This window comes from Sphaerodactylus townsendi, linkage group LG13, assembly GCF_021028975.2.
Source record: "Sphaerodactylus townsendi isolate TG3544 linkage group LG13, MPM_Stown_v2.3, whole genome shotgun sequence".
Taxonomy (NCBI): domain Eukaryota; kingdom Metazoa; phylum Chordata; class Lepidosauria; order Squamata; family Sphaerodactylidae; genus Sphaerodactylus; species Sphaerodactylus townsendi.
Genome location: NC_059437.1, coordinates 3,061,227 through 3,073,149, shown reverse-complemented (window position 1 = coordinate 3,073,149; position 11,923 = coordinate 3,061,227). Strand labels below are relative to the sequence as shown.

General features: G+C 50.8%; 1 protein-coding gene across 1 annotated transcript; it reads right to left on the bottom strand.

Moving 5' to 3' along the window:
* Positions 1–151: 151 nt before the first annotated feature.
* LOC125442921 (ribosomal biogenesis protein LAS1L-like) lies at positions 152–10,873 on the bottom strand. Its single transcript, XM_048514708.1, has 4 exons — positions 10,804–10,873; positions 9,756–9,990; positions 1,509–1,634; positions 152–275 (listed from the first exon to the last, which is right to left on the bottom strand). Exons 2-4 carry the CDS (start codon positions 9,944–9,946, stop codon positions 152–154), a joined length of 441 nt encoding a protein of 146 aa, XP_048370665.1. The 5' UTR covers positions 9,947–9,990; positions 10,804–10,873.
* Positions 10,874–11,923: the final 1,050 nt, after the last annotated feature.

Here is an 11,923-nt window from a genome sequence, read left to right as displayed (position 1 = left end):
TGAATGAATGAATGAATGAATGAATGAATGAATGAATGAATGAATGAATGAATGAATACTTCAAAAATATACACGTGGTGCCTTTCCAGAGCCCTGCTCGAGGCGGCTCATAAAGTAGAAATATGACTAGTGAGCCAAACGGTGGTCAATGCTATTTGGATCCCCACAAAGGATATAATTTTAAAGACACTGGAGCCGACTGTACCTCTGTAGCTAGCCGTCTCAGAGGCACGATGACAATTTTCTGCTTCCGCTCTGTGATGAGATTCACAAACCTGTGCGCAATTTGAAAAAAGGTGGCTGTCACAGAAGATCCATTCAAGATTTTACCGCCACGATGTGCGAGAGCAAAGTTTAACTATTGTTATTATTGGACACCTTTGGTATGTAGGCAGTGCACGTATGCGGAAAAAAAGCTGCAGGAGGAGAAATGGAAGGAGACCGCTTCAAGAATGTCAGAATCACAGGGGTACAAAACGTAGATGGGGCAAAGTCCATTTTGCCCGGGCACTGGGCTTGCCACCGCTAGAAAAATCTTTGGCACCCAGAACTTCAAAATGTTTTGGTGCCCTGACCTGGATGGCCCAGGGCAGCCTGATCTGATCAGAGCTCAGAAGCTAAGCAGGGTCAACCCTAGGCAGTACTTGGATGGGAGGCTGCCAAGGAAGTCCCAGGTTGCTCTGTTCCTTTCTTGTTCTGTTTTCTTCCTGCTTTGAGGGGTCCCTATATGTCAGCAGTGACTTGACTGCATTTTCCTCCACCGCAGCCTCCTTCATTCAAATAGCCTTGGTAATCAGAAATGCAGCAGAGGAGATCTAGGGCTGCATTAATTCTGAATCTGAAAGACAGTCTAACTCCGTGGTGGCGAACCTTTGGCACTCCAGATGTTATGGACTACAATTCCCATCAGCCCCTGGGAGTGCCAAAGGTTCGCCACCACTGGCTAACTGTACAATTCAAAGGGGGGGGGGGGGCTGAAGCTATATTGGAAACAGAAGAAGGGCTGGCTGGGCCACCAGTGCTGTACAAACTGATATGGACCCTGGCACTGAGGGACTTACTGCAGAATCCAAACCCATTTATTGGCCCCCACAGGAACTGGTCACTGCTGCAAATGCCTGCACTGGTGTGTGTGGGGGGGGGGGGGGGGGGAGTGGGGGCAACTTTATTCATCTCCCAAAGGACTTTTGGCCGAATACCCCCCCCCCCCCCCCCCCAGCAGAGCAGACTTATGCCACCAAAAGAGGTAGAGAGAATAATTTTCTACTATGGGCTTTCCCAGGGGAGAGAGTCCACGTTGCCACCTGCCTCTTTGGAGGCTGTGTGGCAGTGCTGATCCCCTCGGCCACCCCCACCCCTTCAGACTGGACTGCCCAAGTTTGATTACTGGAGGACGCCATGTGGGAGCAAGCACAGTGCTGCTGCTGCTGCGAGAAGCTCAGCCCCACGGCTTGCTTGGCACTATTCTCCAGGCAAACTCTTCCTCCTCCCCTTCACCCAGATCTCACCTCACAAGAGCCAGGCCGTAGGTGAGGACGAGTTCGTGGGATTTCAGTCCACCAGAAGCATCCAGGATTTTACAGCGAATCAGATCTGCAGTGCATTCCACCGCCAAAGGCATTCTGTGCCCATACCTAAAACCGCAAGGAATCCAACACAACAAGGTCAAGGCAATCTTCATTCTGTTGTTTACAGTATGCGAACTGTACCACAAGGCAAAAACTGTAACATCAGGCTAAAATATAATAAGTGTATTACATCAATAAATGAAAGACTGATTACAAATAAATATTCCAACCTTGCATGTATTGTCCATACCAGGGGTTGGGAACCCGCGGCTCGCGAGCCGCATGCGGCTCTTCCGCCGCTGTTCTGCGGCTCCATGAGCCGAGCCGCCGGGGCCCTCTTCACCCACCCTGCGCATCACTCGCCCGGCGGCCGGCAAGGCCGAGCCGCCGGACCCCTCTTCACCCACTCTGCAAGGAGCAGGGCGGGCCGAGCCGCTGGGCCCCTCTTCACCCGCCCTGCAAGGAGCAGGGCGGGCGCATCACTCGCCCGGCGGCCAGCAAGGCTGAGCCCCTGGGCCCCTCTTCAACCCGCCCTGCTCCTTGCAGGGCATCACTCGCCCGGCGGCCGGCCAGGCCGCGCCACGGGCTTTGTCTCCTGCCCTTCCGGCAGCCGGCCAGGCCGAGCCGCCGGACCCATCTACGCCTGCCCTGCAGGCGGGTGGGGGGGGGGGCACGAGCGAGCAAGTGGGCAGGGGAGCAGAGGGGGGGGGCGGGCGGGGGGGGGGGGGGGGGGGTGAGCCAAATGGCTCTTTGAGGGGAAAAGGTTCCCGACCCCTGGTCCATACAGTTCCTCATAGGAAATAAAAAAACCATGAATATATCGCTTTTAAAATGATATTAAGGTTGTAATGAAAGGCTGAAAAATACATGTAAACATATCGATCCAAAATACCAATTAAAAATATTTTTTTAAAAATGATCCACAAATTGAGATCGGGGTTCTAAAACTGAACTGGACCCGGACAGAATGGGATGACTTGGTGGTAGAACACCAGGTTTATGCACCTTAGGGAGAACACAGAATAATGTAATCCTGGGATGTTCGCTAATAAGAAACTTAGCAGTTGAATCATCTGCACAGCCTAAATTTCCCACTTCCTGTTTTACAATTCTAATGATTCTCAATATGTGGTCAATGGGATTCTCAACAAGAGCAACATAACTCGTTTGGTCAAAAACTTGTCTCATCACCTCACTTACGTAATCCTGCGCATTCAAAATCACAATCTCTCCCCCTTATCAGCCTCTTGAATACCAAGGTCATCATCTTTCGATAGCTCTTTCAAAATATCTCTGTCCCTTTTTGAAAAGTTCCTAAATTTACACAGAAAGGACTCTTCCAGTATAGTAAGAGGTATTTCCTTTGTGGAAATGCGTGCGTGGTACGTGAAAAATTGGAATGTTTATTTAAAATTACACTTCTCCCTCCCACAACGTGAGTTTCTACATTGCGGGTTTGACTGGCCACGCTTTTTTTCTGGAGGAGGGCTGGCAAGAAGCAGAAAGTCAGCCCCAAGCCCCGGGCAACCAGCAGGAGCCAGGAGCCCATGGAGGCAAGCCAGCAGTGGCTGGCAGGAGGGGGGGGGGAAGCAGGGGGAGAGAAGCCCACCAAGCCCCACCCCCTGGGCTTCTACCTGCCTGCTTGCAGAGGCGTTTCTAGGCAAACTGGCGCCCGGGGACAAAACCTGAGTTTGGAGCCCCCTCCCCCAGTATGGGTGGCCACCCTCCCCCACCATGACCAAACAAGTATTTTTTGCACCAGATCATTTTAAAGTCACCATCATATTATAGAACATGCCCCAACTGACAAATCTGAACACAGCAATAGTCCATGCCACTCAGCAGAAATAAAATTTTTGATGTTTTCAAAATGCTTTCAAAATGTTTTATTACTGCTGTGAAAACGTTGATGGTGTTATATCCAGCACCCCCAATTGCCCCCCAGCAGTGGAAACATAGCCTTTGAAGAAAAGTTATAGTACTTGAGCTTTAGAAATGTGTGGTAAAATATGTCTGTGTTCTTAAGTGGAGTTGGGAAAAGAAGGGAAATTCACACTGAATATGTACAACTATCAAACTTAACAGGTTTGAATGACACAATCAGACATCAACTGATCTCCTAGTCTGCTTGACCAACTCTGACCAACTCAAACACCCACTGTACAGATTTGCATCAGTTTTATTATGTGCCAAAACACTCCCTATCCAAGCAGGCTAATAGCCATTAAAATTGCTAAGGAATATTTAGGCAAACACATCAGAATGGTATGATCCCTCCCCCCAAAAATACAGCATTAATTGATAACTGATTAATCTGAGATTTAATTATCTGTGACTGCATCCAGATAGTCACCCATTATTTCCCCAGCATCCCCACTTTCCCTAGTGCTGTATCACTAGAGTGCTTTTTTAAAATGTCGGATGCTGTTATTGCTACTACACCATCTTGATTAGCCCAGTTGGGTCCAAGATTGTCAGGATGTAGAGGCTAAGTAAGGTCACCCATGGTCAGCACTTGGATAGGAGACCACCAAGGAAGACCAGGGTTGCTATGCAGAGGAAAGCAATAGCAAAACACCTTGTTTCTTGCTGGATGGAATGCTCCATGCAAAGGATTGTCATCAGTCAGTTGCAACTCAATGGAATGTTCTCTTTAATTTGTATTGCAAAAGTGTGCACTTGGAGTTCTGACAATCTTATGCCATGATCTCTGAATTATCAGCTTTCATATCCTCCCCCCCCCCCCCACACACACACACCAGATTTCTTCCTTGCAGAGTTATAAAAGTTAAAAATTCAGAGATCATGCTGGTAGATCTTTGGAACATTAGTACACACTTTCTAAATCACTGATCTCAGCAGCCAGATCTTTCCATCCAGACAGTCGCCTCTGGCTCTCTCCTGCGGCCCAGCCCCTCCTCTCCTGTGCCACCTCCCTCCTTTCCCCATCTCTCTCTCTTCCCCTGTCCTTTCCCATTCCCCTCTCGCTCTCTCACCCTCCCTCTTACCTGCTCCCCCCCTCCCTAGCTAACTGGAAGCCAGCTTCCATTTAGATTAAGGCAGGGAACCTAAATCCAGGGCAGGGGATTGAAATTTCTGGCAACAAAGGGAAATAGCTTATTGATCTGAGGATTTCTATCCCCCCTTTCTCTCCTGTATGGAGACTCAAAGGGGCTTACAATCTCCTCCCCCCCCCCCCCGCAAACACTCTGTAGGTGGGGCTGAGAGAGCTCCGAAGAACTGTGACTAGCCCAAGGTCACCGAGCTGGCATGTGTCGGAGTGCACAAGCTAATCTGGTTCCCCAGAAAAGCCTCCACAGCTCAAGTGGCAGAGCGGGGAATCAAACCTGGTTCTCCAGATTAGAGTGCACCTGCTCTTAACCACTACACCATGCTGGAAAGCCCCACACTATGCTCCCATCTGAATCCCCCCTCCGCACCAGCACACCTGTAAAGCTTACTGAGAAATCCACAGGAGCCCCCGGCAGAGATTGGTCACAGTTCCAAGCATCCCGTCTGCCACTACTGACGGATCACGTCCAATGCTCGCAGCTGCTCACTGCTGAGCCACAAAGCAGCAGGCAAATTCACCTGCTGGCATAGTAGGCAGGGATTCCCAAGCAATTTCCCCCAAAAAGCATCCCAGCCCTGGAGTGAGGCAAACAGGTTTTGGGGCACTGCAAGGGCAACGGGGGCCGGTGCCAAACAAGGAAACCCCCCTCCCCAAAGACTTCTGCCTCTAGCTCTCCCTGGCTGTGCCAAGTGATTGCTTCCATGGTTTGCAATGCAGCACATGATCTTCCTCCTCCTCTGGTGTTTCTGGGAAAGCAGGAGAGCCCAGCTTTGCGGAAGATGCCCAGCCCAGCCCAGCGACCAAGCGGCACCTGAGAAAAACAAGCGGCTCTCTCAAACCCAGGGAGTGGTGCCAGTGCATTCCAATGGGATGCTCCCCTGCAGCAGCCCCCTGCCCATGCAGCCACTCCTATGGGCACAAACTCAAAACAAACAGTCATGTATTCGAATCTGACATGGGGCAGATGCATTTCCCTTGGGGCGGGGGTCACAGCTGTCTGTCAAGCCCCATGCTGCCTTTCAGGGATGCCCCCCAAGGTGCCAGTTGAGTGTTGCTCCCCTCCCACTTCTTAACTTGCTTAACCTGCCTGCTGCAGGGTCCTACCTCAAAATCCCACTTTTGCAGGAGAGCCCCTGTGCCTGGGGGCTGGGTTGTGGGACGCAAAGCTATTTTTACAGACTGGCATGTATGCGTGCACACCCATGGTGCATCTGAGGGAGGATCTGCAGAGCGGCTGGGCTGGGGGGGAAGGGGGTTCAGCAACAGCAGCAACCCCGGGCGGGGGGAGGGTACTGCCTGGCATGCACATGGCAGTGTTTGTTTACAAATAACCCATGGCACCTGCAGGTGAGCACGAGCAGAAAGGAGCATCTCACAAACACACACACACACACCACCCGGGCTGGCGCCCTTAAGCCTGAGGAAGGGAAAGCCAGGCATTGCAACCCACCCCCGAACTTTGAGTTTGTCCTCCCACGGGACCAAACCCTCTCCAACAAAGGCTGCCAAGGGTGCCGATCCACCCGCTTCTCGTGGGAATGCATGTCTTGTGTCCCCAGCGTCACCCCCCCCGCACTCCAGAGGGTGCAGCACCCCTCCAGGAGGGCAGCAGCAGAACCTGGGGGCAGCGGGGGTGGAAGGGGACAGGGCGCTCCCCCCGCACTCCAAGCCCAGCCCTGGCAAAGGGAAAGAGCAGGGATCTGGACAGCAAAGGGGATGCTGGAAAAGAGGAGTGGCAGGAGGAAGGGATGGGGTGCAGTTTGGTTTGCTGGGTGGAGAGACCCTCACTCCCACACAGGGAACATTGGGTGGTCCTCCTCAGCTCCCCTCCTCACCTGCCACCAGCAGCGTTGGTTCCTTGAGCGCGCCCACAGTCTGGCTGTGTGTGTGGGGGGGGGGGGGGGGGAGGTGGCTGCCAGTGCCTCTCACCTGCCTCCAGCGGTGCTTGGGCGCCCACAGCTTGTCCGCATTGCTGGCCCATCACCCACCCACCCCAACAGCCGGACTGGTTCCTGTGGGCCATGGGCGCGCTCGCGGAGCAAACGCTGGCGAGGTGGGTGAGGCCAAGGAAAGGCTGACAAGTCCAGCTGTGTGTGGGGGGGGGGACAATCATGGGCTGGTTCGCTGCCTCGCTCACCTGCCGCCGCCTGTTGCTGCTGCTGCCAGGCTCCCACTTGGCTTCCCTTCTCGGCTTCTGCCTTCTTCTGTGCCGGCCAGCCTGGGGAGAAGTCTTGTGACTGTTTGCAGGCAGGCCGGAAGAGAAGGCAAGGCATGCCGGCTCAGAGGGAGGCGGAGCTCCCGCCTCCGAGGCTCCTGATCTTGATGACTCACAGCCCCTGCAGAGGTCAGGAGAATGCCTGGGAGGGCACGGATTTTGCCCGCCCCCTGGACTGGACATTCCAGGCCACCGTCCTTGCTGGACTGGAGCATGATGGGTAACTGTGGGGGACATTTTGGCGCCCCCCACGTGACTTTAATCGGTGCACCCGGGGACAAGGGGTACCCCACGTCCCTAGGCAAATTCGCCACTGCCTGCTTGCCTCTCCTGTCGAGCACAGCCACTCTATGGAGCTCCTATTTGGCTAATTCCGAATAACAGCATTATCAAATCATTCCACTCCAAATTCTTGAACAAATTATTTGGCGTGCCAAACTGCGTCCCGTACGCAGTCTTATGTTTAGAATCTGGCCAATATTCTATAGAGGCCACTATTTGGCTAATCATTATAAAATTCTGGTTAAATATTCACTGAAGCTCCAGAAACTCATTGACCCAACTTACCTTGAGTGAACTCCACCATTCAAAATGGTGCACAATAGTTACAGCAAAGATCGGGGAACTGGGTTATGACAGTGACTCCTTCAATATGCTAACCTTTACTGAAACTTTTGCCCTCATTAAAGAGAGGCTGTTAGCAATGGACTATCAACAACTGCAGAGCTTGGCAAATAAATCTTGTTCACCAACAAATATGTCAATTCCTTTCACCCAGGGATACCCAGCCTATTATATTACAGCGCTCACAAATCCCATACACAGGAGAGCCTATATGCTGGCTAGATTTAACATCATGCCATCTCCGCTACATAGAGGAAGACTTAAAGGTCTTCCAAGCGATAAGAGGTTCTGTACCTGTAGCATAGGACAGCTCAATTCCATCCCACACATTATCCTGAACTGCGTATTATACCAAGAACTCCGATCCAGCCTGCTATCCCAAGCTATAGACCCTATGATTGATTATACTGAATCAGATAAAGTAGTTATGCTTTTAAATTGTCAGGATTTCCATTGTTGCCTTATAGTGGCAAAGTTTTTGTCAGAAGTTTGTAAACTGAATGTATGACAAACACGAAGTTTTTTACTATTCACTTTTTTACTGGAACTGTATTTTTTATACTATCGTGTATATGCCAATAAAGGCTTATTGAACTGAACTGAATTGCCTCTCCTGTGAGGAGCTATCCAGGTTTAGGGATAGGCTAACCCACCACACCGCTTGTCCCACAGAAGCAAGCTCAGTCCAGCCAGCAGAACCTTTTCCCCCATGCCGCAGTTTTAGACAGTTTCCAAATCACAAGGGGAGCTGTGTCCCTAACCCCTGCAATGTGGGAGGGAGAAGTGCATTCCTTCACTTACTGATATAATACACACGTCCTGCCACGAGCTGACTGAAGTTCTCATGCCTTCAGTCTAAGCCGTGGTGCGACCGCACTTGGAGTACTGTGTTCAGTTCTGGTCGCCGCATCTCAAAAAGGATATCGAAGAGATAGAAAAAGTGCAGAGAAGGGCAACGAGGATGATTGAGGGACTGGAGCGCCTTCCTTATGAGGAGAGGCTGCAGTGTTTGGGACTCTTTAGTTTGGAGAGGAGACGGCTGAGGGGGGATATGATTGAAGTCTATAAAATTATGCATGGGGTAGAAAATGTTGACAGAGAGAAATTTTTCTCTCTTTCTCACAATACTAGAACCAGGGGGCATCCATTGAAAATGCTGGGGGGAAGAATTAGGACTAATCAAAGGAAACACTTCTTCACGCAACGTGCGATTGGTGTTTGGAATATGCTGCCACAGGAGGTGGTGATGGCCACTAACCTGGATAGCTTTAAAAGGGGCTTGGACAGATTTATAGAGAAGTCGATCTATGGCTACCAATCTTGATCCTCCTTGATCTCAGATTGCAAATGCCTTAGCAGACCAGGTGCTCGGGAGCAGCAGCAGCAGGCCATTGCTTTCACATCCTGCATGTGAGCTCCCAAAGGCACCTGGTGGGCCACTGCGAGTACCAGGGAGCTGGACTAGATGGACTCTGGTCTGATCCAGCAGGCTAGTTCTTATGTTCTTAAGGGTAGTCTAACAGCTCAAGGGTCAATGCATGGGAGCAAAAGGAGACCACCTTTAAAAAGGAAGTGTAGATTCCAGATTGGACTGACAAAGCGAGACAGAAGGCTCTGGCTGCAAAATGGAAAGGGAACTACTGATCGCTCTCTCAGCCGCCCCCTGCAAAACAAGACCTTCAAAGAAAAGTGAAACTACAACTTCCTAACACAGCATTCCATCAATCCCAAGCCCAGTTCCAACCAGAGAACCAGAGAGGCAGCGCAATGAAGAACTCTGTTGATTTTCAAAAGGAAAACCTCAAAAGGTCAGTCAATAGAGCTACTGACTCTAGTATAAGATGACCAGATTTTCACGTTTTAAATGTGGGACGCGCGCACACGCAGATGCAGGAGCGCACTGCCTTTTGGGGCACTCCCCGGTTTCCCGCCGGGAGTGCACCAGAAGGCAATGCGGCAGCGCAGGAGGCTGCCGCACTGCCTTCTGGGGCACCCCCCTGTTTCTCGCCCTGTCACAGGGGAGCGCCCCAGAAGGCAGTGCAGCAGCCTTCCAAAAATCAGGAGAATTAAACAACCCCGCGGGACGCGGGACAAATTGCTCAAAAGTGGGACTGTCCCGCCAAAAGCGGGACGTCTGGTCACCTTGCTCTAGTAAGCAACCAGCTGCCATCACTTGGTTCCAAGGTAGCACAGGTTGGGGACTGACTCCCTGCCGACCGCCAGCAACACTCCCTGCTTCTCCAACACTTCCTACCTTCCCCACACACCTCCTCACCTGCTCTTCCAGGCAGACACACGGTCCAGCGCATCCCGCTGGGCCTGGAAGTCCCCGCAATACAGCCCCACCATCACTTGGTCCCATTCAGCCTTGCTCTGCCAGGCCACCACGCTCCGTGGCATCGTGTGCTTAGGGTTCCCAGCTGTCAGCCCTCCCTCCCGGGCACCGCCGCTTTGGTGACAGGCCATACTGCTTGCCGATTCTTCTGGAGCCTTCCAAAGACCAATGCTACCTAAGGTTTAAAAAGGAAACAAAAAAAATCCCAAAGGTTTTAGTTCAGATGTTGTGCTCCAGTCTCCAAAAGCCTGCATTTCATTATTTTATAACCCTCAGAAACCGAAAGAATAAATAACAAATCCATGGGTAAGATGAGGGTCTATTTTTTTCCCCCCAATTAAGACTAACCAGTTGGGAAGATTAGATTCTGAGAGCATTTGATATATAAGGTGACAGGGATTAAGATTACAGTATATTTACAGGCACTAAAAAATTCCAATAAATGTTGGCCAGGAACTCGTATCTGTGTCTGGAGCATCTTGCAATCTCTGCAAGCACATTCCTCTCTCTCGGTCCTTCCTGCCTGTCTTTCCCCCTCACATAGGTTGCCATTTTCCAGAAGAACCTGGAGATCTCCCGGAACCCCAAAGAGTCTCCAGACTACAGAGATCAGCTCCCCTGGAGAAAATGAAAGCTTTGGAAGGTGGCCTCAAGCGGCGCCGCATCTCTGCCTTCCCAGGCACTGCCCTGAAAGCTCCAGGAGTTTCCCCACCCAGAGTTAGCGACCCTTCGCTGTGCAGAATTGTCAGCTGCAGACTCCTCGGGGCAGGGCTTTCCTCTCCTTCTGCACATCAGTCGGCAAAATTCTGATAGCAGCCAACGGGGCCGCCACACACCGGCGCTCAACCACCCCTCCCAGGTTGGAGACCAAAGCAACGGTAACCATAGCAACCAAGCTGGACCCCCCCACCCTTCCCCTCTCCCGGATCACACAGCACTCCCAGCCCCACCTCCCGACCAACCTGGCCCCGGAGGCAGGTGACCCCACCGTCCAGCCGGAGTCCAGGCGGTCTCGCCGGGAAGAGGCGGCAGCAAAAGCAGCCAATCAGATTACGAGGACCGGGAGGCGGCGCGTCGGGGGAAAGAGAAACAAAAAATCCGATTGGCGCATTAGAGGGAAAAGATTAGACCCGGAAGCGGAAGCGGCTCTGGCGGGGCATGACACACTTTGATTGGTTGAAGCTGCAAGGGTCTATCGGACGTGGCCATTAGGGTGGCGAGAGAGGGGTAGAGGTAAGGAACGTTATAGGCAACCTTCACTTCAGGTTATCATTGGCATTGAGGGGGGCGCTGCTGTTCCCACCGCGTTGGAAACCGGCTTGATTTTTTCATAACGTGTGTGTGTGTGTGAGTATGTTAAGTGCCATCAAGTGGCCTCCAACTCATGGCGACCCTGTGAGTTAATGACTGCCCAAATGTCTTACTGTTTTACTATAATTGTAATATTTTGTTTCTAATAATATATTTTTGTTTTTAATAACTTTATTGATTTTCTCAAAGTATATGAAAGAAAAAGGCAATAAACAGAAAAACAACACAAGAATAATAAACAGAAAAATTCCTAACCGTAAAAGCAAAATGAAACAACTGAATGGAACTTAATAAATTAAAATATGAATATATTTTGAAAGAGAGCTTTCTATCTTCTTTTATCCTGTCCAGCATTCTGCTTTTAAATTATTTCATTAACACCGATTGATGTATATCAATTAACACTAATTGATGTCTATCAAATACTTATCCAGTGGTGGCGAACCTTTGGCACTCCGGATGTTATGGACTACAATTCCCATCAGCCCCTGCCAGCATGGCCAATTGGATCCTCTGAAGATGCCAGCCACAGATGCAGGCGAAATGTCAGGAGAAAATGCTACTGGAACACAGCCATACAGCCCAGAAACCACACAAGAATTTCCTTCTGCGTTAACCAGCAACATTATGTCTAGGTATCATTTCCATTGATTGCAGTGAAGAATCTGCTATTCCCAGAGGAAAGAAAATACAGATTCTTCTTCCTGCTTTATCAAACTACTTTCCATTATTGACTGTGACGAGATTAAGCATCATTAATATCTCACCTCAGGCTTAAATGGAATACGGGCGGTGAC